The 27,624-nt window shown below is 43.1% G+C and overlaps 2 protein-coding genes across 2 annotated transcripts; both read left to right on the forward strand.

The window, feature by feature from the left end:
* The first annotated feature begins 13,253 nt into the window (after window positions 1–13,253).
* On the forward strand, window positions 13,254–13,598 carry LOC120374164 (histone H4). The gene has a single exon (XM_039493492.1). It carries the CDS (start codon window positions 13,263–13,265, stop codon window positions 13,572–13,574), a length of 312 nt encoding a protein of 103 aa, XP_039349426.1. The 5' UTR covers window positions 13,254–13,262; the 3' UTR covers window positions 13,575–13,598.
* An 11,630-nt stretch (window positions 13,599–25,228) lies between these two features.
* LOC120374132 (histone H4) lies at window positions 25,229–25,843 on the forward strand. The gene has a single exon (XM_039493406.1). The coding sequence runs from the start codon at window positions 25,261–25,263 to the stop codon at window positions 25,570–25,572; it is 312 nt and encodes a 103-aa protein (XP_039349340.1). The 5' UTR covers window positions 25,229–25,260; the 3' UTR covers window positions 25,573–25,843.
* Window positions 25,844–27,624: the final 1,781 nt, after the last annotated feature.

A 27,624-nucleotide genomic window follows, 5' to 3' on the forward strand; every position in this document is an offset into this window, starting at 1 on the left:
TGGAGCTTGGCTTCTTTTTATAAGCCAATCAGAGAGAAGATTTTTTTCTATAAATATATCCGTAGCACAGCAGTTTTTCGTTTGAATTTAGAGACGTGCATAATTTGAAATGGCCAGAACCAAGCAGACCGCCCGTAAATCTACTGGTGGCAAAGCCCCCCGTAAGCAGCTGGCCACTAAAGCTGCCCGGAAGAGCGCGCCTGCCACTGGGGGAGTGAAGAAGCCTCATCGCTACCGACCCGGCACCGTGGCCCTGCGAGAGATCCGCCGCTACCAGAAATCCACTGAGCTGCTCATCCGCAAGCTGCCCTTCCAGCGCCTGGTGCGTGAAATCGCCCAGGACTTCAAAACTGATTTGCGCTTTCAGAGCTCGGCCGTTATGGCTCTGCAGGAGGCCAGCGAAGCCTACTTGGTGGGGCTCTTTGAAGACACCAACCTGTGCGCTATTCACGCCAAGAGAGTCACCATTATGCCTAAAGATATCCAGTTAGCCCGGCGTATCCGGGGTGAACGGGCTTAAAGGCTGCACCGCTGCATTCTGACTACTTGAATAGTCCAAAATACTCCAAGGCTCTTTTAAGAGCCACTACATGAGCATTGAAAAGAGCTGTAACACACCCATAATGTGAGGCTTAACTGTTTGCTGCTTACTTAAAAATTCTAACAGAAACCATCTAGGATGGCTCTAGTTTTTCAAAATATGTGCTTGAGGTAGCACACAACTTCCCATTAGGCTGCCTTAATTAAATTCTTAACTTTTTCTAGCAAAATTAATTTAATGGGTACTTTTATGTGATGACAAAGACAGTCTTTTTTGTCTTTTATCTCTGTTTATCAATGTCTCCTTTCAAGATGTAATAAAAACTTCTGCATATGTGAAATATATTTCATGTACAAGTATATTTTATATAGCTAAATAAATATTCCTCCATTCAGTTTTAAAGATTAGAATATCAGTGTTGGAAGGGACCTCAGGAAGTCATTAGTCCAGCCCCTTGTTCAAAGCAGGACCAATCCCCAGATGGATTTTTGCCTCAGCTCCCTATATGGTCTCCTCAAGAATTGAACTCACAACCCCCCTTAGCAGGTCAATGTGCAAAGCACTGAACTATCCTTATCCCCTGATAATAAGTTAAAACCACTTGTATGTCTTAGAGCTTGAATTTAAGGGTGTATTTTACTTAGTGGATTATCTAAGGGTGTTCCTCTTGAAAACAGAATATTGTACAGGAAAAGGTATGTGTGGGAAAAAATGGTAAGGATGACCTTGGAGGAGCACACTTATCTGGGAAGCTGAGGAACACAAAAATTAGACAGGCATCTCTTTAAAGACACTAGTAATACAACAGTGTCTTTGTATCCAATATAATGTATGATGCAAATTACAAATGTACTGTAGATAAAACCCAGAGGTAAAATCATCAGACTGTCTAATAAAGGGGTTAAAAACAGGCTCCTGCGCAATAATAATAATAATAAAAATAAATAATTCATACTTAACCATTAAAATTGTACATTTATATATACACTAATGCTAGAAGTTTACAAATAAAAATGTGAACTATCATGCCTTGAAATGTTCAAGGACCTTGATAAAATATGCATTACATAAACTTGTTGGAACAACTAAAAACAATGAGATACTGTAATTACTAGTTAACAACTATACAAGAAAGCGGTTAGGCCAAAGACGTTGGGGAGAAGCTCAGTAAAGCATACCAAAGAATTCATCAAGATGAATTTTCTGAGTGAAGACCATCTAGATGGATCTCTATGGATAGAAATCACAAGCTGAAAACATATACATATATTAGATGAGCTATAGTACTGGCCTTCAGAACAAGGTAATGGGGGAAAGAGAGAGCGAGAGAGAGCGAGAGCACAATGTAAGGAGCAATCAAAGAGAAAGCAAAATCCGCTTGACTCTAGAACACTCAAGAAGAGAGTTTTCTAGGCTCAGGCCAGGTTTATACTAGAAACTTTTGCCAGTGTAATAAAGTTAGTTAGAGATGTAGGGACTCTGAATATCTTCTCTCCTGTCTCCAATTGTTTAATGGTCTCCTCACAGACCCACTGCCTTCCCTTCTTGTGGTACCTCCAAGTTTACCAGGGGCTTGGTGGAACTAAGATAAGGTGGGACCAGGTAGCTGGGTAATGAAGAGATGTGCCCATATGTAAAACAGGGATTTATGTAGTATTTGTGATACAGATTCAGGGATATTTGTTAAAGGAGTTCTTAAAATATTTCTTCCACCAAAATGAGCTGATTATTATTTTCAAAGCATTCTGAAATGCATGTGCATACAAAAATGCTTTAAAAAGTAATTAATTGTAAAAGGAATGGGGTAGACATTGTGTTGCAATTTTAGAGAGTTTTGGACAAGGTAATCCTCAGATACAGCACCACAAGTAAGGTTTCAGAGTGGTAGCCCTATTAGTCTGTATCAGCAAAAACAATGAGGAGTCCTTGTGGCACCTTAGAGACTAACAATTGTCTAACTGGTAGCAACAATTAAGTGAAAAATACAAGATCAGATATAAATCCGTGTAAGGATGGGGGTTGCTTTACCAAGTGTGAGGTCAATCTAAGGAGATCAATCAATTAACAGCAGGATACTAAAAATAACAGGTAGGAAAAATAACTTTTGAAGTGGTAAGGGAGTAGCCCATTACAGATAGTTGACAAGAAGGTGTGAGTAACAGTAGGGAGAAATTATTATTGGGAGACAAAGGGCTTGGCTACACTTGCAAGTTGCAGCGCTGGTAGTTTGCAGCGCTGGTCATCCAGCTGTGCAGGGCCAGCGCTGGAGTGTGGCCATACTGACAGCTACCAGCGCTGCAGTGTGGCCACACTTGCAGCATTTGCAGCGCTGTATTGAGAGGTGCATTGTGGGCAGCTATCCCACAGAGCACCTCGTCCCATTTTTGCTCTGTGGGTTGTGGGAAGGGGACGGAAGGGTGCGGGTCATTCTGCTTCCTGTCCCAACGCCCCGTGGTGCATCGCTTCGCATCCCAGCATTCACAGTTTTTCCGGCCACGTTTGGTGCCATTGTGAGTCGCTTGCTGTTTTTTACTCTCTGTCTGTGAATCGCAATTTCTGTGGGAAATGGAGCCCGAGCTGCTGAGGACTGTGATGATGAGTGTCGTCAGCACAACACATTTGGCAGTTAAGCTATTCCTTCAGCTCCAAAGTGACAGTGAAGAGTCCAACAATGATATCGATGATATCGATTCGCCTGCCGCGTGTGACACTACGGTGCTTGTGGCATTCATGGAAATGCTCAGCACCGTTGAACGCTGCTTTTGGGCTCGGGAAACAAGCACTGAGTGGTGGGATGACATCGTCATGGAAGTCTGGGATGACGAGCAGTGGCTGCAGAACTTTTGTATGAGATAAGCCACTTTCATGGGACTGTGTGCTGAGCTCGCCCCCACCCTGCGGCGCAAGGACACAAGATTGAGAGCTGCCCTGACAGTGGAAAAGCGGGTGGTGATTGCAATCTGGAAGCTGGCAACTCCAGACAGCTACCGGTCGGTCGGGAACCAGTTTGGAGTGGGAAAGTCGACCGTTGGAATCGTGTTGATACAAGTTTGCAGGGCAATTAATCGCATCCTGCTAAGAAGGACCGTGACTCTGGGGAACGTGTAGGACATTGTGGATGGCTTTGCACAAATGGGTTTCCCTAACTGTGGAGGGGCGATAGATGGGACGCATATTCCTATTCTAGCACCCCCCCACCTGGCATCAGAGTACGTTAATCGGAAGGGGTATTTCTCTATGGTTCTCCAGGCACTTGTGGATCACCGTGGGCATTTCATTGACATTTACACAGGCTGGCCTGGAAAGGTGCATGATGCACGCATCTTTCGGAACAGTGGCCTGTTCAGGAAGATGCAGGCAGGGACTTATTTCCCAGACAGGAAGATCACAGTAGGGGATGTCAAAATGCCCATTGTGATCCTTGGAGACCCCGCTTACCCGTTACTGCCTTGGCTCATGAAACCCTATACAGGGAAGCTTGACAGGAGCAAGGACCGGTTCAACTACAGGCTGAGCCGGTGCCGAATGACTGTGGAGTGTGCTTTTGGCCGTTTAAAAGCCCACTGGAGGTCCCTGTATGGGAAGCTAGACTTGGGGGAAAGCAGCATCCCCGCGGTTATATCCGCATGCTGTACCCTCCATAATATTTGTGAAGGGAAGGGTGAAACATTCAGTCAGGCATGGGCCACAGAGGTTCAAGTCCTGGAGGCTGAATTTGCACAGCCAGAGAGCAGGGCTACTAGAGAGGCCCAGCACAGGGCTACAAGGATTAGGGATGCCTTGAGGGAAGAATTTGAGGCTGAAAGCCAACAGTAATGTTTGCTGCCTTGCATGGGAGTGAAGTGCAGTGGTTACTCTGTTAGGATTCTATTATCCCTAACATGATTTGCAGTGACTGTTTCTTTACTGGGATAAGGTATCTTTCACTATCTGCAATAATAAAGACTGTTTTCAAAACCAAGATTTATTTTATTGAAAAGAAAAAAACTTAATTGACAGACACACAACATTTCAGGAACCTAGGGCAGGGGGGTGGGTTGGTGAACTGTACAGTCACAAGTTTGCATATGTCCTGTATGCAGTGCTGTGCAATGGCTGCTGCACTTCAGGGTGCATATACTGCATGGTGATGGGGGTTGAGTGCAGAGGGTAAGGGTCGTAGTTCTCAGGGTTGGTTGGTGAACGTACAGGTGTTGGAGGCAGCTGGTGGTGGTAAGAACCTGGATGCGGGGGAAGGGGGTTTGGAGCTGACATTGGGGCAGAAGAGAATAAAATTTGGGACGTGGGGGCTGTGGGGCAGCACGGGACTGCTCTGCCTGCATGGCTACCGAGTGCCTGGAGAGAATCCGCTTGGCGAGCCAGGATGCCTAGCAGCTGGTCTGTGCTTTTCCTCTTTGCCACAGCGTTTCTCCGCCAATGTCTCTGGCGGATCCTGCTTTCACTTTCTCTCCACTCCTGCAGGTGTTTACTCTCTCTAGCAGAGTGATCAATAACTGTTTTCAGCATGTCTTCCTTGGTTTTTCGTGGCTTTTTCCTCAGATTCTGTAGTCTCTGTGCTGTGGTGGAGATTGGCAGTCCAGCAGTCAAGGTCGCTTTTGGAAGGCAAAAATTGCAACAGTTAACAGGGTAACATTGTTCATTATCTCATCCAAACAGTAATTCCCACACACTGAAGGAGTTTACAGTCTTCACTTTAGCATATTTTTCACATAACAAATAAGAGCACACACATAACACAACAGCAGCCACGAAATGGTGAGTAAGGGTTACTGATTGCTTCAGGGCTGTGCAGGGGTTTCTGTGTGTTGGGGACAGCAAACAGCTGCATGGGGGATCTGCACTAAACAGTCTCACAACATTTTCCACAGGAGTTACTCCTGGAAGATATTTTCCTGCTGCGGTTCACCAGGGAAGAGCGGGAAGGTCTTCTACAGCAATGCGGATTCCGCCCTGGCCCCTATGCAGCTTGCCTGTGTGCAGCAATGGTCCCCCCACCCCTCGCGGCACAGTGGCGCGGACGCGTTAGCCTGACTGGGACAAGGACCACAGTAGCTCTCCCTATAAACCTGCGCAGGCACATTGCCCACGCTCTGGCTGAAACTTTTGAGGAGATTACTGCAGCCAATTACCGCGACGTGACAGACCACATCAATGGGCTATTCCACATCTAGGCATGCATGCATGCATGCAGCCCTAACCCCCCCTCCTCTCCCAAAACATTTCCACCCTGAAAATAAGAGCAGCTTACCGGTAACTCGCTCCTCTGCTTGTCCTTCAGTAACTGCTGGGTGCTGTGATTGGCTTCCTTCCTCCTGGCTTGAGAAGAGCTCCTGGCTGCATGCCTCCTGGGACTCTGGGGTGTCTTCCCCCATCCCAGTAGCTTCACTCGCGGTTTCCTCCCCCACCGCCTCCTCCTCCTCCTGTCCCCCACCCTGCTCAGAAGTGTCCATCGTGGTCCTAGGATTGGCAGTGGGGTCACCCCCAAGTATCGCGTCCATCTCCCTGTAAAAACGGCAGGTCGTGGGGGCAGTGCCGGACTGGCGGTTTCCCTCGCGGGCTTTGTAATAGGCACTCCGCAACTCCTTTACTTTAACCCTGCATTGCAGCGTGTCCCCATCATGGCCCCTATCCAGCATGGACCTTGATACCTGCTCAAAGATATCGTAATTCCTATGGCTGGTGTGCAGCTGGGACTGCACAGCTTCCTCCCCCCAAACACTAATGAGGTCCAGCAACTCGCCATTGCTCCATGCTGGGGCTCGTTTGCCGCGTGGAGGCATGGTCACCTGTAAAGATTAACTGATTGCACTCCACACCTGGCTGTAGCAAACAGGAAGGGGATTTTTAAAATTCCTGGGGCATTTAAAGGGTGGATCACCTGAGGCCAGAGCAGTAGAGTGCAAACTGATGAGGACAGTGGCTGAACAGGAATTCTGGGATATCTCCTTATTTCCTGGAGGCTAATTAAAGCTCTGGTGTGTGTCCACACCTGATGAGCAGCGCTGGATCGCCAGCGCAGCATTCCTTATATCTCAACCCGAACGGGTGCACAGCCAGCACTGCAGCCAGGGAGTTGCAGCGCTGGATGTGCCTTGCAAGTGTGGACGGAGAATAATTGCAGCACTGGAAAGCCTCCACCAGCGCTGCAACTTGCAAGTGTAGCCAAGCCCTAAGTCTAGGTTTTGTAATGATCCAACCACTCCCAGTCTTCATTCAGGCCTACTTTGATTATATCTAGTTTGCAAATTAATTCCAGTTCTGCGGCTTTACGTTGGAGTCTGTTTGTGTGTAGTTGCTGGTGAGTATTTGCTTCAGGATACCTATATGCCTCCAGCTTTCATCTAGACCACATCATATGATACATTGTCTACAGCCAAGCTCTAAGATACAACTGCATTTGCTCCAATCTCTCAGACAGAGACAAACATCTCCAGAATCTCTATCAAGCATTCTTAAAACTGCAATACCCACCTGGTAAAGTGAAGAAACAGACAAAAGGGTACCGAGAAGTCACCTACTACAAGACAGGCCCAACAAAGAAAGTAACAGAATGCCACTAGCCGTCACCTATAGCCCCCAACTAAAACCTCTCCAGCACATCATCAAGGATCTACAACCTATCCTGAAGGATGACCCATCACTCTCACAGACCTTGAGGACAAGCCAGTCCTTGCCTACAGACAGCCCCCCAACCTGAAGCAAATACTCACCAGCAACTACACTCTGAACAAAAAAAACCACCAGCCCAGGAACCAAACCCTGCTACAAACCTCGGTGCTAACTCTGTCCACACATCTATTCAAGAGACACCATCATAGGACCTAACCACATTAGCCATACCATCCAGGGCTCGTTCGCCTGCACATTTACCGATGTGATATATGCCATCATGTGCCAGCAATGCCCCTCTGCCATGTCCATTGGCCAAATAGGACAATCTTTACACAAAAGAATAAATGGACACAAATCTGACATCAAGAATCATAACTTTCAAAAACCAGTAAGAGAACACTTCAATCTCTCTGGTCACTCAATAACAGACCTCACAGTGGCAATTCTTCAACAAAAAAAAACTTCAAAACCAGACTCTAATGTGAAGCTGCAGAACTGGAATTAATTTGCAAACTGGATACCATCAGATTAGGCCTGAATAAAAATTGGGAGTGGTGGGTCATTACAAAATCTAAACTTAATTGCCCCAATACTCATTTCTCCCTACTGTTACTAACACTTTCTTGTCAACTGTCTGTAATGGGCTACTCTCTTACCACTTCAAAAGTTATTTTTCCTACCTTAGTATACTGCTGTTAATTGATTGATCTCATTAGACTGACCTCACATTTGGTAAAGCAACCCCCATCCTTTCATGTAGTTACACCTGCACCTGTATTTTTCACTTCATGCATCTGATGAAGTGGGTTCTAGCCCATGAAAGCTTATGCCCAAATAAATGTGTTAGTCTCTAAGGTGCCACAAGGACTCATTGTTTTCACCACAAGTAAGGAATATTCAGATTGCTTCAACCATCATAAGACAAGAAATTGTGACTATTAGATGGAGAACACAAAAATATGGGCCTACTCAGTACTCTGCTTTCAGAAACAATACTTTCTAGCTGCTATTGTTTTGTCAAAAGAATTGTCAATTTTAAATAAACCTCATACACAAATCTTGGAGCACAAGTTATGGTCTTCCTACAGCTCCTTTCAATGTGAATGCACTGGGTTTTAAATGAGCCATTGGGTCATTTGGAGTAGTTTTCTAGTTACCAGAATCTGATGAGGGAGTCAGGTTAATTGGCTGTCCTTGGGAATATGGTAACACTCTTGGCGCTAATAGCACAGAGTTTGGTGACTTCAAAGAGTACCATCAGGTAGGCTTCACTTACTTCCTGCAGGCCCATAATGCAGTTGAAGGCTGCCCTGAAGAACTGGCTTATACATGTTAGAGGGGTGTTGTTAAAATAAATTCATTATGTTTTTGGTGAAGCAATTAAATACTATACTGATGAGCTCCATAGAGAAGCCTATGAGGAAATTAATAATTCTCTATTCAGAGCAAGCCTTGAATAGGGTGTAGTATATAAGGGCTAAAGTCGCACATTTAACAATAAGCAGGGTGAGGGGGGAAATAGCTTCTAATTAATGAACACTAAGTGCACTGAAAGATGTAGGGGTCCTGTATGTAGTGGAGGAGTGGGGAGGTGAGTGGGAATTGAATATTGCATCTGTCGCTGTGCCTCAGTGGGTTACAGCTGAGAATACTAGTTTCAGGATAAACTGCTGAGAAATAGGGCAGATTCACCCCAAATTTGTACTTATTCTATCATTAGATAGATACCAAGCCAGTAACAAAAGTAATTTTCTATCTCTCCACATTGGGTAACAAGAAGTCAAAAAATGCAGTCTCCTTAGGCATTCCAGACCTTATTTCACCACTAAGACACTAGACTTTGTGATAAGTGGCTGTTGTAAACCAACTTCATCAAACAAAGGGTTCTTCTGATCTCAAGAGACCAGCCACATAATGAAGTCAGTATATAACTCACATCTTACCCAATAATCACACTGTTGCCAATCCTTTAGTAATTAAAATCTAAAGGTTTATTTATAAAGAAAAGATGAAGAGCAATGGGCAAACAATAATGTCATTTACTAATTTCAAATGATTAATAGATAATATACATACAATAATGTCAATATTCTTATATCAGGTTTGTAGCAGTGATGTTACAGACTCTGGTAACTACAAAAGAACTTCCATAGATTAGAATATCCCTTTTAGTTATAAATCCATAGTCCAGAGAACCAGAGCAGGAAAGAGGCAAGATGGAGATGTTTCCAGGGTCTTTTATATCCTTTGCCATGTACCTGGAGATTTTCTCTTTCAAAAAGAGCTCACAGTCTCAGTTTGTGGGAAGATATAGGCACAAGATGGAGTCCAGGGTCACATAAACAAGTCACATGCCTTTACATGGCTTGCTGACTCACAGGGGCAGCAATTACCCATATTCTGGCTGGGGCTGGATGTAAACTTGAATAGTCCATTCACAGTCTGCTGGCTAGGATGGATGTAAACTACCTTGTGGGTGTTACCCCAGGAACAATACATTTAAGATATAAATACATAGTCAATATTCATAACTTCAGATTCAGTGATGATACATGGATTTAAAAAGGATAATCCTATTTAGCTAATCATAACTTTCCATTGACACCGTACATGATATACTTTGTGCAAGTTTTGTTGCAATTGTCTACTTGGTAGCAACAATGATATACATTGTCATATTTCAATGCTACAGCATCACAGTATCATGAATACACACAAAAGGAACAAATTATGGTTTCATGGGCAAACACTAATGTCATTTACTAATTTTGAGTGCTTGACTTTGTAACCTTAATTTCCTTTAACATAGATTTTTCCCTCCTGTGTAATGTGCAATTAATATATGATGTATATATGCACGTCACTGTATATAATATAGCTATATAATAAATATATACAAATATATATATATGTGCTTGTATTCCTCCAGATGGTATTATACATTCTTCCAAAGTAATTATCAGATACATTCTGTTCTTTTAATGACTGGGATCCAAGGCCTTCATAGAGACTGATGTTTCCTTAAGGATGTAATCTAGTAGAGACAGTATAGGAGTTGAATGTAACCATGCAAATATAGCTGGCTTTGGAGATGGCATTCCTGTTTTGATTCTTAATTAGTATTAGCAATCTATCTGCTCTAGCTACAGACAGATATAGATATATTATATATAATAGATATATTAGCACACCAGGGTTAAAAACCTAACTAAAATGCAGCCTTAGCATTCTTTTAATTTTAATCTAAATCTATCTATCTATCTATCTATCTATCTATCTATCTATCTATCTATCTATCTATCTATCTATCCCTATGTTTTTTAAAAGGCAGGCAGACATTCATCATGTGGAACTATGACCACTGTGTGGGTCATCAGCTGGATTGGGAACTTTAGACCTACAGTACAAACCTCTGAGCTGAGTAATGCGAAATAGTAGAAGTACGTTGTCATCCTGTACGTGGATGAGCCACATACAGACACACCACAGGTCTTCCTCTCTTTGTTCATTTGATGTTTTATGTTTACAAGTATGTTAATTGAAGTATGAGTTTACATGTACCAATCTCAATGGGATCTTAATTGAACCCATTACAAGGTTTCACCCTGCTCATATCTCATGTTTCACACTTGTAACTTCCTGGGTGGAAAAAATAAGTTTAATTATACTGAATGGTTGCACAGAATTTATTAAAAATAAAATAAAACTGTTTTTAGTTCCTTTTGTTTTTTTTTCCCCATGTTCAGTCTCCAAGTTATATCAGGTTATATTTTAGACATGTTTACATCCTAGTCTGTCACTTGCCATCTATTTTAACAGTGCCTAGCATTATGAGACCTTTATTTCATTAAGGTCCCTACATGTTACCTCAATATATTCGGGGGGAGGAGGGAGGGGAGATGACAATAACGAACAAAATGATGGTTAATAAAAAGGTTTCCCAATAGTTAGATCTCTACTGGCAATATATATTCCTTTCTGTCTGGTGGTGGTAGAAATAAACTAATATCCCAAATACAGGTAATCCTACAATGAGACTGACAGAAATGAACTAAAGGATCACACATTTCATCACTTTCCTCCTATCTCCTCCTATCCCCCTCTTTTTAAGGGAGCCCTGCAACTACAAGTTGCCACAATCTCTCCCTAACCGGGGGTTCTGTGTGTCCTCCCCACATTTTCTCCTCCCTCCACTCCAGGATTTTCCATTTCTTCCCCCCAGTGGAAGGTGTTCTGTGTGCACCCCCATTTCCTTTCCCCCCACACTATCCTTTCCTCATAACAGGTTTCCCCAATCTCCCTCCTGCTACGGATTCTGTGTGTCCCTTCCCCCAACCCCATTTCCATCCCACCCCAACAGGGACTCTGTGTTGCCCTTGTCCCCATTCCAGGGTCTCACATCCCCACCCCAACGGCAGAAGCTCTGTGTGTGTTCTTATTTCCCCCTTTCCCACTCCATTCATACCAGGGTCCCCCAGTCCCTTCCACTCCATGGAAAGAGTTTTCTGTGCCTATCTTTTCCCCTCTCCCATTTTCCACACATGGGAGGGGGCACAATGTGAACAATTATTACCTCCATCCTCCCCCATTTACTTTTCCCCACCATTCCCTCATGCTAGGGGCTCTATGTGTTCCCCTTTGCCCCTATCTCGTACCAGGATCCCCAGTCTCCTCTATCATCAGGGGTTCTGTGTGCCCTATTTTCCCCTGGACTTTCCTCATAGAATATCTCCCCTCCATGCCAGAGGCTCTTTGCATTCTATTATTCCTCTCTTGCCTCCTCACTTAATAATAATAAATACTAGAGAGACAAGGTGGGTGATTTAATATCTTTTATTGTACCAGCTTATATTGGTGAAAGAGCCAACCTTTCAAGCTGACACAAAGAAAGCTTGTCTCTTTCACCAACAGAAGCTGGTCAAAGAAAATATATTACATCACCTTGTCTCTCTAGTATTTATTTATTATTGCCGTTATTTTCTTGTATGATAGTTGATTGTCTATTATTAGTAAGCACTGAACAAATTTTTTTGTATCTTTTGCAACTTGGGCAGATTGAAAAATAATTTCCATCAGAGGGCAATAGAGGATAAGAAAGTGCATATTTCTGTTTTTGAGAACCCCTTCTGATCATGTCCATGCTTTGTGAAGAGCTGCAGACTCCTAGCTAAATTGTATTTTATTCAATGTGTGTTGTCATGTATATAGACAGTAGCAATTTCAAAGTATTTTTCTCAGTTTTTATATTTGCAATTCAGAAACTCAACTCTTCCCAGCATAAAACAATTATTTATGCCTATGAAGAAGAGGAGTGAGTCCTTTCTCTGGAACGGGAGAGGAATCTGTTTTTCTGAGCGATTATTTCTGCAGTAATTCAAATGAAGTCATCCTTTTGCATGTATTGCAAAAAGAATAGCAACAATAAAAACACCTCAAAATGAAAAAACAAAACAAATAAAATAATACAAATAATTAATAATAAAACCGAAATACGGATATAGCGTATGAGGGCATGGCTCTACTTAGCATATTAATCTAGTGTACTCTTTGGAAAATGGCCGCGAAAGATGATTTGTCAGAAATCCTGACAGATTTTGCCGCAAATTGCAAATCACTGAAAATCAAAGAAGTATTTTCTAAAGAAGATAGCCCCAAATATGAAGCACTGTTATCTGAATACCCTCCAGATAGAAAAACGACAATAACAGAAGATAAAAGACAAGTGCAGCTTGAAATGGACTCTCAAGCAATTCAGAGAGCGACCGACATTGCCACAAATGTGGGATCCAGTAGAGGTAGGAATTAATAGAGTTAGGAATAGATAAAGTGTCTCGGTATAAAATATAATTGAAATATAAATCGATTTTTTGGAGTCTAAATGGAGCAGTACACAGAGAATGGTGAGTGCGGGACAAGAGGGTCAATAACCTGCCTCTCAATCGAACAGCATCAAGGGAGCGGCGAGCGGAGGAAGGAAGGAGAAAAAGACAATAAACACTAGACCGCGCCCCTTTTCAGTACCAGTTTTCAGTCAGGTCGGACAACCGACAATATAAAGAAAGTGCAGCTCCCATAACAGCCTATAGCGTGTTTTGTTACTCGTAGCAAAATGTCTGGTCGGGGCAAAGGCGGTAAAGGACTCGGAAAGGGAGGCGCTAAGCGCCATCGGAAGGTGCTTCGCGATAACATCCAAGGTATTACCAAACCGGCTATTCGTCGTTTGGCTCGTCGTGGCGGTGTCAAGCGTATTTCTGGGTTGATCTATGAAGAGACTCGTGGCGTGCTCAAAGTTTTCCTAGAAAACGTGATTCGGGATGCTGTCACTTACACTGAACATGCCAAGCGCAAGACTGTGACAGCCATGGACGTGGTTTACGCTCTGAAGCGCCAGGGCCGCACTCTGTACGGATTCGGGGGCTAAGCCTCCGACTTAGCTTTAAAACCAAACGGCAAGAAACACAAAGGCTCTTTTAAGAGCCAACCACGTTTTCATAATAAGAGTTGTGTTGCTAAAAGAGTTTTCTTAAAATATACCTTTATATTTCAGTTAGGTACGTATTCTTAGCGTTCTTGCTTGCTAAAGCATGTATTGGAAATGAAATAGAAAATGGTTGGTGACTAAGCACATGTATTAAAAGACCATTTAGCCAGACAAGCTGTCTAGAAAGTTGTATTATTTAGGTTCTTAAACTCAAAACAGCGGCTAATATTTTAAGATAGAAGTTACTGTAGGAGGTAAGCATTATGAGTTGTCCCGTTAGGGCCATAAGCAAGCGAGAATAGCCATAACGTGTAAACGGGATGTTTTGGTGGCCGTCTCGTCTCCAAGGGGACAAAGGGAGAACAGAGGGAGGGACGCGTAGAAATTATAGGCGATTTAAAGACAAAAATCCTATTCCCATCGGGGCTCAGGGATGAAGTCATTTAGAAGTGTAGAATGTCCTTGCCGATGCCTCTGGGTGACATTTACCCCCGTGTAATAGGAATTCCCCTCTCCCTCCTTTTTTTCCTAGACTAACGAGACAACAAAAACACAAGTATGTTGAATGAAAAATAAAAATGCTCAAGAGGAACTATTTAGGAGGCAGCGCCTATTTTTCCCGATTACACCTGAATTTACTGGACGGGAGAGGGTGGTCTTTCTCTAATGCCCTTTCAGGGCACTCCAAAATAAAATCTGAGAAACATTTCAAAGTAGCAAGGATCTGTCAAATGATGAAAACGTCAAAAAAATCAGTCTATTGAAAATATTCACTTTGTTTTCAGTTTAATAAAAAAAATGGTAGTCCTCGTGCTCCTAATGTCTCTCCTTTCCCCTGTCTGTATTACTTGACTTCTGAATCTATGTCAGTGAGTTCAGTTGGATAAAAGTATTTCTTACATCAAACCATTTCACTGGCTCAAAACCAGTCTGTCCTTCATATCAAAATGCCCTATCCACTTAGCTTGAAACTATATATAATCTTCATCAAACACTTTAAATATATCTTCGGCTTGATCTAAAACAGGTACCTGGCACGAGCAGAGGCAAGCTGTTACATTAAATCACCGGTCACTGGGCATTTTCATTGTCCTGTTCCGTTAGTGACTGAGAACGCAAGCTAGTATGTCTTTTATAGATTTGAAAATCACAGTACAATATTTTGCATCATGTTTGGCCTCCAAAACTGTGAAGAGTGCAGCCCTGACGTTTCAGCTCATAACTGCGTTAATGGTTGCCACCCACTTTACTTTGGCATTTTCATGGTAGGAGCCAGCATCCCCCAGCTAGGCTTTCAGTATAAATTGAGTTGCTCTAAAAATTCCTTAAACATAAGGAAAAAAACTTTTATTCCAGACCCTAAATTATTTTACATTCTCAAAAGAAAACTACATTTGTTTGCTGGTGCTGTAGTCTATATTTGAAGCAAAAAAACCTCTTATTAACCTGCCTACTATAAATATATCTAAAAGCAGCTGTGGTTGTGTTCAACCAGCTCCCTTTACACACTTGGGAAACCTGAAATGCTGAAACTTAAAATACACAAAAACCTAATTTGGCTCGTTTGTTGTTGTATTTAATTCTTAATTTAAGACGTGTTCAGATACATTTTAATGGATTACATCTTCGTTACTGAGTTGGACGACTCAAAACACTTTCTGGAGTAAAAGCATTTAGTTGGAGGCAGACTTGGTAGCATAGACCGTCTCTTTAGTTAGTTTCTCCGGGCTCAGCACCAGTCATCCACTCTCCGAAAAGGGATAATCGTAACTGAGGGCTTTGCTGCTCTAGCTACAAATTAGTATTGTCGCGGTACCTTTAATCCTCATAACAGTGACTAATATTCTTTTGAGACTGAATTACAGAAATCAATTTGGAAGTTGCATTTTCCAAATTAGGTAACTGGGATTAGTGCGGGAGACAAGCATTGTCGCTTTATATAATCCACGTTTAGGAGAGTGCGCGGGAAAAGGCACAACTTGGTCGTGTAATAGATGGAAGGTGTCTGTGGCCGCGGCACATCGGCTTCAGTTTCCGAGTGACAAAAGCCAGGACAGTCAGAGAAGCAAAATTGTTGGTGATATAAGCAACCCCGCCTTTTGCATCAGAGAGGTGGTTAAACCCTTTCATAAATTTGAAAAGCCCGCGCTCTTCAAGGATTGGGCGGTGATAAACTTTGTACGTTTGAAAACATCGCGCTCTGCAAGTATTGTCCAATCCCAACCTGTCCTATTTTACCGGTTAAAGGAGCTCTCTAAACGCCCCTGCAGTCTGTCGCGGGGAGTGATTTTGAATACGCATTCGGTAGCAAACTGTTCCCCAGGATTTCCTGTTTGATTTACAAACAGATTCGCCATCCATTTGGAGAATGTTATTTTCCTAGATCTGACCACAAATAACCTGCAAAAGAGTTGTGTAAGAGGTGTAAAGACAAATACTGACTGTTCCTGGTAAAAGTCAAGCGGTGGAAAATGGATGACTATGCATTAAATCTAAACACACGCATAATTTAAAAACTGAAATCGATCTACACTGACCCCAATTCAATCCAGTGTTCATGGGAGGGAAAAATGCCACTGCTTTTGTTTGAACACAGTTCCTGTTTGAAAAATAAGGGGAATATCCTGGCCCCACTGATGTCAATGAAAGCTTTTCCATTGATTTTTATAGGATAAGGATTTCACTGTTTTTTGTCACCCTATCGTTTTCTGTTTCCCATTGGATCTTAAGAGATAAACAAACCCTTTCTTTGACTTTGCAGGTGTCTCTTAAAAGAGTTTTTGGATTGGTTTTTGGACTGATTTTAGCTTGATATATCTTCTTGGTCGCAAGGGGGTGTCCTGCCTACATTCAGGCCATGCTTTTGCCCAATAAAACAGAGAGCCACAAGGCCAAGAACAATTAAAATAACTAAAGATCAAACTAAAATCAAGTTGGCTCAAAACAGTAGATTAAATTGGAGACAGTGTAGATTTGATTGCTTTCAGTTTTTAAATTTGTGTGTGTGTGTGTTTAGATCTAATGCCTTACAGACCTCCTCCTCATTATGTATGAAGAGCTGGAGATAGCAGGGGATGATGATCCTATTTTTCTTGCTTTACCAAGCAGCTCTGTCAGCCAAGCAGCTCAAGAATTTCAGTGATCAGATCCAGAACCATGGCGATATGGACCAGGGCTCCACTCCAGCCACCATCTGCTCAGAATAATTGACCTTCCAGAGCAGACAGTGCACACACATGGGAGGACTCTTTAAAAACGGTAATCTCTGTGCTATTCACACAAAGAGGGTTAGGGTTATGCCAAGGATGCTGAGGCGGGAGCATCTGGAGTGAGAAGGCTTAAAAGCTACACCCCCAAATTTTCGTACTCAATAACTAAGCTGGAGGACAATACAAAAACTCTTCTAAGAGCCATTACATTCACACTGGAAGAGGCGATAACACAGTGGTTCTCAAACTATTGTGCTGGTGACCTCTTTCATAAAACAAGCCTCTGAGTGAGACGTCCCTTATAAATTAAAAAAAACTTTTTATATATTTAACACCATTATAAATACTGGAGGCAAAGTGGGGTTTGAGGTGGAGGCTGACAGCTCGTGACCTCCATATAATAACCTCACGACCCCTTAAGGGGTCCTGACCCCCAGTTTGAGAATCCCCGATATGACAGGACATCTGCTCTTCTAATATCAAGAATACTGTGTATTTGATTTATATAAAATTGTCCTGGTAAAATATAAAACCAACTAAAATGCTCTAAATATCTTAAAATCACCTTTGGTGTTGGAGAACATAGGCAGCCCCTAAACAAAATGTTTTTTAGGCATCTTTTTAGTTAGTTTTGTCATTTCTTTTTCTCACAAACATGATTACTCTGCAATTTCTTACACATGCACAGTTCTACTTATGCTTACGCTGTTAAATGTTATCAGAACAGACTCTTAAAATTCACATCAGGCTTCTGTCAAGCCTAAATATGTCTTTACACTCAACACTTCCCATCATGAAGCCATAGAATCCTTTCTAAAGCTAACATTTATTCTCTTTCCTCACTACCGAACCATGTTCCTAACCTTTCAAATCAATGCAATTAACACCACTACTAGCATGGCCTGCACAATTATAAAGCCTGTTGATATCATGTGTATCCATGGATGTTCCCCAATATTGTACACTAACTTCCACCATGGGGCATTCCACAGTGTATCTATGTTTCTTTGAATATTTTGACTCTCCTGTCTTCAGGTCAACAAATGTTTTGGACATCTACATAGAAGACTGGAAAAGGGCATATATAGTGCCCATCTATAAAAAGGGAAATATGGACAATCCAGGGAATTACAGACCAGTCAGCTTAATTTCTGTACCCAGAAAGATAATGGAAAAAATAATTAAGCAATCAATTTGAAAACACCTAGAAGATAATAAGGTGATAAATAACAGTCACCATGGATTTGTCAAGAACAAATTGTGTCAAACCAACCTGATAGCTTTCTTTGATAGGGTAACAAGCCTTGTGGATAGGGGAGAAAGCGGTAGATGTGGTATATCTTGACTTTAGTGAGGCTTTTGATACTGTCTCGCATGACCTTCTCATAAACAAACTAGGGAAATACAACCTAGATGGAGCTACTATAAGGTGGGTGCATAACTCGTTGGAAAATCATTCCCAGATAGTACTTATCAGTGGTTCACAGTCATGCTGGAAGGGCATAACGAGTGGGATCCTGTAGGGATCGGTTCTGGGTCTGGCTCTGTTCAATATCTTCATTAATGTTTTAGATAATGGCATAGAGAGTACACTTATAAAGTTTGCGGACAATACCAAGCTGGGCAGGGTTGCAAGTGCTTTGGAGGATAGGATTAAAATTCAAAATGATCTGGACAAACTGGAGAAATGGTCTGAAGTAAATAGGATGAAATTCAATAAGGACAAATGCTAAGTACTCCACTTAGGAAGGAACAATCAGTTGCACACATATAAAATGGGAAATGACTGCTTAGGAAGGAGTACTGCAGAAAGGGATCTGGGGGTCATAGGGGATCACAAGCAAAATGTGAGTCAACAGTGTAATGCTGTTGCAAAAAAAGCCAAATAATTTTGGGATGTATTAGCAGGAGTATTGTAAGCAAGACACACTCTGTTCCGTGCTGATTAGGCCTCATCTGGAGTATTGTGTCCAATTCTGGTCACCACATTTCAGGAAAGATGTGGACAAATTGAAGAAAGTCCAGAGAAGAGCATCCTTTAAACAGTAGAATGAGGATATACAGGAAACTTTATTTTGTTTTAACAGGTTTTACAGTTGAATTCATGCTCTAATTTTCCTCCCACCATATTATGATATCCCTATGATTCCATGCTCATGTTCCCAACACCCCAACTCTTAGTACAGTTCCCATATCTTTTTTATTATTATTAATTATTATTATTATTATCCTGACTCTTTCCTTGCTCAGGCCACCAAATTTCCTTCAGTTTAATCCCATCCATTGACTGTCTGATTTTTTGCCCCACTTCTTAGAGCATTTTCATTTAGAAGCACAAATATTTTGCATGAGAGAGCTGCTGTGGTAATGTAAAATTGGATACATTCAATACTACAGGTATCACTTATTACTGTGCATTATTACTCATAATCTGATCACAATTTATCACGAGTCCATTATCAGGTCATGCTTCCATTTCTGGGCAGGGTTCATCAGCTACTCCAGTATGTTCAAGAGTGGGAGTGGTACTCTGCCAGTCCTTTATCACATTCAGAAAGAAGGTCAAAGTCGCAGTCACTTTCCTGGCATGGTGGGTGAACTCATGTGCGGTAATTTAATGATTTACTAATATAACTAACATTTCCCACCAGTGTTAACTGCATGGTTAGGGTAGCCATAACCATCCCATTTAAACACACCGTCCCCACTAGGTCCCCCATTCCAAGTCCCTGCTCCCGAGAGCTGCTAGGATCTTCCACCTTGGCTGCAGTCCAGTCTGTACCAGAACATTGTAGGCTTTCTTGCATGGCTATGTGGGAACCGTAAGACTATGTTGGTATTCTCCTCCTCATGCACTGTCACCTCTTTGTTTCTCTGCTGTATCCTGATTTCCACGGATCCCAACATAGTTAATATTATGCCTCCCATGTTGATCAACATCTAAAAAAGAAAATAATTAGGTATTCTTGCTTCCCTCTTTTTACATCAGTAGATTCCCTTCTGTCCCTCCCTCTGTATGGGTTCAGCTGCATATCATGCAACCATCTACTCACCACCCACTTTTAATCCTTTACCTGAACCAGGTATACTGATGGACTAACCTTATCCATTACATAGCAGGGACCCTCAAAAATGGATTTTGGAAAGGGCTTTTTTATCTGAGACATGTTGACATGCACCTGATCTCCTACTTCATGCTCCATGCCAGAGACTTGGCCATCAAAATATCTTTTGAGTTTTCATTGGGCCTTCCCTAAAGTAAGCAGCTCACATTTCTAAAACTGCAATTTTATTTTTATATATTGTCTTTGAATACATTTTTCACAGGTGACATAACTTTGGGGGTGGGGGTTCTGTTAACTGCTGTATTTTAGAAATAGTCTGTGTTGATACAGCTTTGATTTCCTTATTCTTTTCTAAGTTTCAGTCAGCTTCAATATAGGTACCGCTGCTGCTACACTTAAACTGTTCTTTTTCTGACAGCAATATTAGCGGCTATGTTACTCCCCCGCCCCATTGATCTTAGTAGATTTTTCTTTTTTTAAAAAGGCATGTCAAGAGAATGAATAAGTCAACATCCCCTTTAACACTTACATTTTTAACAATGTAATACTTGCACTCCTCCCGACTGTCTAACTTCTTCTCTCTGCAATGTTCTTAATCGGTACAAAAAACTCCATTTAACTTCACATCCCCTTCCTTAAATCACTCAGCTTCAGTTTTTCATTGTGGAATAGGACATTTCCTAAGGCCTCACTAGCTTCTAAATTCTGGGATTGTAAACTTTTCACCTTTTTGCCCAGTGTGGAACAGATTTTTTGGCCAATGCATTTGGAAGCTTTAAGCTTACCTGTGTCTTATAGTCATTTTCCAGCTTTACACATTTTGAAGCAGTGTCTGCAAAGCTGTACTCCAGCTGTACAGCCCTTTAAGGACAGCTGTGTTTTGTTGTCCAAGACTGTCAATAACCACACAGATCAAGTCCACTGCCTTTCTAGTATGCACAGTTCCAGAACCTCAGTGTGTCACATGTTTCCTCCAATTTAAAGAATGACCCCCTTAACTATATACATAGTGTGAGAGTTCTCATTGACCTGTGAGAAAAGGTTAGCCAAATCCACCATTTTAGCCCCCAGCTAAAATCCAATCTGCTGCCAAACACTAAAAATCAGGAAAGACAATTAAGGCAATGTCTAAGACCATACCTCAACACCCCTTCTTGCCTCCCAATCTTAATTCTGCTTCTTCTGAGCAATGGGCTGAGTCCCAAAGAAAATCCTATCTTTGATTAGTTTTAACTGAGCCTTGTAGTACACTGTGTCACGTACTACCAGACTGCTGGAATGACCCAGAGCAATAGAATCATAGGAAAGTAGGGCTGAGAGGTCATCAGGTTGATCTAGCCCTGCACTGTGGCAGAACCAAGCAAACCTAGATCATCCTGTGATAGGTTGAATCACAGAAATCCCCTTTGGGACTGCCACCTGATGTGCTGAGACTAACTGTTAGCCTGTTTTTCCTGCCAGTTTGGGACTTCAGTGCCCAGCCAGGTTTTGCCAGACATGCTAGCCTGCTACAAACAGACCCAGGTCTGAACCATGTCCCCCAAAAGCTGTAGTGTAGCAGTGTGGCGACTCACCAGTGTGGCACCTCCTGCTGGTGGTCCTAGGAATTAGCTGTCCACTCAGGAGCGCTCTCTGCAGGCCCATGTCTCGCTTGCTGCTGGCCCTGGTGTCCCTCCCAGACCCCGGTGCCCCTTCTCTCAAGGTTCTGCCTCCTGCAGTACCCCACAGTCTCACTGGGTCTCCCCTCCCCAGGGAACCCCCAAACCCATATCCCCCACCTCAGTGTTTGGCAACTGCCAGTCACCATCTAGCCCCTGCTCACTGGGGCAGACTGTACTATAATTGCCACTTATCATTGGCAAGAAGGGTTTGGACCTGCTGCTTCTGCCTTGGGCTGCCCCTCTGCAACCCCAGTACCTTTTCTGGCCCTTTAGCAAGGCCTACAGCCCAGGAGGTTTCCAGGATGGACACTCCCAGCTTCTCTGGCCTTCCCCCAGCCCTGCTCCACTCTAGGTACTCTGTTCAGCTACCCAGCAGCCAGGCCCATCTCCTTCAATAGCTAGAGAGAGACTACCTGAGCTCCTGGCTCGCAGCCTCTTATAGGGGCCAGCTGGGCCTGATTGGGGCATGGCCCCAGATGTTACTGTTTTCCCCAATCAGCTAGGAATTGGCTCCCCAGGGCAGCCTTTTCCCCCTGGCTGCTTTAGTCCCTTTCAGGGCTGGAGGGGGAGACCACCCCACTGCATGCAGGCTTAAACCCCTGTCTCAGACACCTGCTCCTTCTGCGGCGTGAGGGAGACCCTGGCGCACGTTTACTTAGAGTGTGCCAGGTTGCAGCCCCTATACCGGCTCCTCACCACTATCCTGCTTCGTTTCTGGATGCACTTTTCCCCTCACCTCCTCCTCCATGCACTCCCTATCCGTGGCCCCATGAAGTCACGGGACCTCCTGGTCAACCTCCTCCACGCCCTGGCTAAAATGGCCATCTACGCGACCAGGGAGAGGCGGTTGGCCAATGGAGACTCCTGCGACTGTGGGGCTTGTTTCCGATCCTTAGTCCGTTCACGTCTCCGGGCGGAGTTCCTCTGGGCGGCATCCACTGGCTCCCTTGACGCCTTCGAGGAGCAGTAGGCGCTGTCCGGGGTTCTCTGCTGGGTGTCCCCGTCAGGCTCCCTTCTTATGACCCTTTGACCGCACTCCTGTCCCTGTTCTTTTATTGATTGTCCCCCAAAATTAGTGGGTTTCTGAGGTCTGTAGATCCTCCCCTTAGGCTGGGGGGGTATCCGTTAGCATGGGGCGGGCTTCCGCCCGCCCCGTTTCCCGGAAACCCAATAGATACATGCAGGCTTAACCCCCTGTCCCAGACACCTGCCCCTTCTGCGGCGTGAGGGAGACCCTGTCACAGGCTTCCTTAGAGTGCGCCAGGTTGCAGCCCCTATACCGGCTCCTCACCAATATACTGTTGCGTTTCTGGCTGCACTTATCCCCTCACCTCCTTCTCTATGCACTCCCTATCCGTGGCCCCACCAAAGTCACGGGACCTCCTGGTCAACTTCCTCCTGGCCCTGGCTAAAACGGCCATCTACGCAACCAGAGAGAGGAGGTTGGCCGATGGAGACTCCTGTGACTGTGGGGCTTGGTTCCGATCCTTTGTCCGTTCACGTATTCGGGCAGAGTTCCTCTGGGCGGCGTCCACTGGCTCCCTTGACACCTTTGAGGAGCAGTGGGCGCTTTCTGGGGTTCTCTGCTCGGTGTCCCCGTCAGGCTCCCTCCTTTTGACCCTCTGACTGCATTCCTGTCCCTGTTCTTTTATTAGTTGTCTCCTGAACTCAGTTGGGTTTTTGAGGTCCTGTGGATCTTCCCCTTAGGCTGAGGGGGGGATACTTTAGCAGTGGGTGGGCTTCCACCCGCCCACTTCCCGGAACCCAATAGGTACATGCAGGCTTAACTAAAAACAGCTTAAGAAGTGTTCCTGTCTCCAGTACTCAGATACCCAACTCCCAATGGGGTCCAACCCCCAAATAAATCCATGTTACCCTGTATAAAACTTACACAAAGTAAACTCATAAATTGTTCGCCCTCTCTAACACTGATAGAGAAGTATGTACAGCTGTTTGCCCCAACTGCTTCACGGAGGCTACTTAAAATCAAACAAGTACATAGTCAATATTAATAACTTCCAATACAAAAATGATACATACATGTAAATAGGATGAATATATCCAGTATATCATAACCTTTGAAGATATATGTTGCATGGCATACCTAGCATAAAATATATTCCAGTCATGTCATATTTACCGGTACATTCATAAGCATATTTCTATAAATCATTATTGGGTGCAATGTCACACATCCTTGAAAGCTGTTTGTCTAACCTGTTCTTAAAATTCTCCAGTGATGAGGATTCTGCAATCTCCCTTGGAATCCTATTCCAAATCTTATCTACCCGTATAGTTAGAATTTTGTTTCCTAATTTCTAATCTAAATCGCCCTGGCTGCAGACTAAGCCCATTAATTCTTGTCCTATGTTTAGTGGACATGGAGCACAACTGATCTTCATTCCTACTTTTTTTCAGCTTTTCGTCATAGGTCAGATTTCTAAACCTTTTATTATTTTTGTTACTCTCCTCTGGTCTCTCCAATTTGTCCACATCTTTCATAAAGTGTGTTGCCTAAAATTGGACACAGTACTCCTCACCTGTGCACCTTGAGGCCTCACCTGTGCTCAGTAAAGTGAGACAATTATCTCCTGTATCTTACATACAACATAACCGTTAATACATCCCCGAATATTGCCTTTTTCATAACTGCCTTACATTGTTGACTCTCATTCAATTTGTATTCCACTCTAACTCCCAGATCATTTCCAGCAGTACTACCACCTAGACAGTTAATCCCCATTTTGTAGTTGTGCACTTGATTTTTCCTTCCTAAGTGTAGTACTTTGCACATATCTATATTGCATTTCATCTTGTTGAGTTCAGACTAATTGTCCAATAGTGCTTCAGAAAGGACAGAGAGGGTACCTGGGCCTGTGTGAATTCCAGTGCAGATGGCAGGTTCTAGAGGTCACTGAGAATATACAAAAGGGCTAGAAACAGGTGAAGCTCACATATTCCTCAATTTTCTATACATAACTAATGGAGTGTCAAATTCTGGAAGAGGTAATAACAGCCATATTAGCACATCGTTTGGATGAAATTAAGAAGAACTTATCACATTACCCCTCTTTACGCATGCTTTGGAAAATGGCATTGAATGTGGGGTTGAAGAAAGGAGAAAGATGTGTCAGGAAACCTGATTAGCCACATTTTGCTGCAAGACTGCAACTTTCAAAAAATCCAAGGAGCTTTTTCAAAAGAAATAGGCCATGATGTGAAGCACTTTTCTGGAAGATCCTCCAGAAGTGAAAATACATCAATGACAAATAAAAGGCACATTTTGTATGTGGCTCTTATTTTAAGGCATTTAAAGTGACCAGTATTGCTGGAAAATCTGGGATTCTAATAATTAGGTAGGATTTAGTAATGTATATAAATACAAAATCTCAGGAAATACTACAGAACTAAATGTATATATCTGTAATCAAAAGATTTCTGAATTTTAAAAGATGCAGTCTACTGCCAATGGCGGGGGGGGAGGGGATTGCTTTCCCGCCCTTTTCTTTTGAATTAGCATTGTGCAGAAGCCATTGGGGGGAAGGAATGGGAAGACAACTAGAATAGACCCGCCTCCTTCAGGCTTTCAATTAGGTCGGCTCCTATTGTATATACAGACGAGCCCATATTCAATAGCACATCTCGTAGGTGAACGGATTCTTTTTTTGGCGGGGGTAATAATCAGTTAGTCATGTCTGGTCGCGGTAAAGGTGGCAAGGGACTTGGAAAAGGGGGCGCTAAGCGTCATCGGAAGGTCCTTCGCGATAACATCCAAGGTATTACCAAACCGGCTATCCGTCGTTTGGCTCGTCGTGGCGGTGTCAAGCGTATTTCTGGGTTGATCTACGAAGAGACCCGTGGCGTGTTGAAGGTGTTTTTGGAGAACGTCATCCGCGATGCTGTCACTTACACGGAGCACGCTAAGCGTAAAACGGTTACAGCCATGGATGTGGTGTATGCTCTGAAACGCCAGGGCCGCACTCTGTACGGGTTTGGTGGTTAGACTTTTTCTTTTCACATCTGATTAACAACGGCTCTTCTCAGAGCCACCCACGTTTTCACAGTAAGAGCTGTGTCTGAGCTCGGGAAGGAAGACGTTGCAGAGGGGAAAATACTTCGTAGTAGAAATTCTGGTCTAAGCAACAAGTTTGTCACTCTACTGTACAGATACATCTCTATTTCAGTGCTGATTTATGTAGAGCTGCGGGGTTGAAGCATGAAGGTCTGAAAATGGCAAGTAAAACTGCTAAAAGAAACACGCACTAAACTCTAACTTGGCTCCTACCTTTTCTGTTAATTCATATTTGGTTTAGAATATCGAAGTAATAGTTGTAAAGAATTGAAACTATTTGATTAGCAGCAAACACTTGCAGGAAAATACCATTTGGCTGTACATGGTGTCCTTAGATGCGGTCTCTGGCTAGTTTCCCCATCAGTCGCAGAGGCACAGGAACTTGGGTTTACGGGGAAGAGAGTCAAGCGCATTTTCTAGAAAGCAGCATAATGGGGTTATTAAAAATTGCTAATATTTTGAGAGAGTGTATTTTGTAAAATGGTTAAAGGGGATTAGTGAGGGAGGTAATAATTCCCTCTGTATAAATGCTGCTGTTAGGGGGCTGATCTAGAATAGCCATAAGATTACCGTGTAAACGCATATTGGCCCAGGTCTGCGAGGAGAGTGAGGGAGGGAAGCGGGAGAAAATGGCCGTTTTAGAAGCAAAAATCCGTTCTCTATCTGGTTGCTTGGCGCGGATTAAAAACAAGTCCCCGCGTTTGAAAAGCCCGCGCTGTGCAAGGATTAGTCAATAACAAACCTTGTGTGAGTTTGAAAAGCCCGCGCTGTGCAAGGATTAGTCAATAACAAACCTTGTGTGAGTTTGAAAAGTCCGCGCTGTGCAAGGATTAGTCAATAACAAACCTTGTGTGAGTTTGAAAAGTCCGCGCTGTGCAAGGATTAGTCAATAACAAACCTTGTGTGAGTTTGAAAAGCCCGCGCTGTGCAAGGATTAGTCAATGACAAACCTTGTGTGAGTTTGAAAAGTCCGCGCTGTGCAAGGATTGCATAGTGACAAACCGTCCTTTTAACCCCTTCAAGGAGCTACCTACACGCACCCCTTTGCTCGGTCGGAGGAGTAGGGGGGTGGTTTTGAATACTAGTTCGGTACAAAACTAGGTTCTGGGGATTTTCAGAAAATCATTTTCTATTTGACTTTCGAACAGATGTACCAGTCATTTGGAGACCCTTTTTCTCGTAAATCTGACAACGATCTGGAAAAGAAAGCTGTGTGGGACGTGAGATGCATATATAAATACTGACTGTTCCTGTAACAAGTTACGCTGAGGGAGAATGATCGTTATGCATTACATCTCAATTCCCCAATGTCATCTTCAGACAAAATTATTTCTTACCCACTAGATATTTACATAAATGTTCTTGTGTGTTTCTGTAAACAATGCACTGCTGCTATGGAATACTCACTTTAGCCAGTCTTTGTCTACATCTATCCTTACTGTTAAACAAATCAATAGTTGGTCCATTTATCAATGTTCTGATTGCATTACCACCGCAAGATAGTCTCGAAGATAGGGGACTAGGGTTTTATTTAAATTAATTTAATTGATAAGTTTACCTCAAAGAAACTAAATTAGGAGTAAGAGCACCTTCAATGAGTGTTCCATGTCACTGAGGCCCAATGTACAAGAGCCGTTGCAGACATTTCTAAACTGTAAACACGAAGAAAACTCCCTTGATATTAAATGAGCTTGAAAACAGGGCATTCCCTCTTATTCTTGGCAGCTCAGCAATAACAGCGTGGGGAAAAATGGTACCGACCCGCCTTTTTTTATTATTCGATATGAGACGCCAAAGCCACCCTATCCCGAACCGGCATATCACACTTCACCAATGGTCACAGTTAGATCCGCCTCCCCATTGGGTGTCCAGAGAAGGCAAGTATTCAGCCTATCACAAATCGTTTGACTCTGAAAACGGAAGAAATATAAGGGCGGCTGCTGGCTGTCCCTTGGCTTACACTGCGTTTCTTTTCTAGAGCAA

This window comes from Mauremys reevesii, linkage group 1 (assembly GCF_016161935.1).
Source record: "Mauremys reevesii isolate NIE-2019 linkage group 1, ASM1616193v1, whole genome shotgun sequence".
Taxonomy (NCBI): Eukaryota; Metazoa; Chordata; order Testudines; family Geoemydidae; genus Mauremys; species Mauremys reevesii.

Coding starts and splice junctions, on each gene's coding strand:
- LOC120374164 (XM_039493492.1), top strand. CDS start 13,263: ATGTCTGGTCGGGGCAAAGGCGGTAAAGGACTCGGAAAGGGAGGCGCT.
- LOC120374132 (XM_039493406.1), top strand. CDS start 25,261: ATGTCTGGTCGCGGTAAAGGTGGCAAGGGACTTGGAAAAGGGGGCGCT.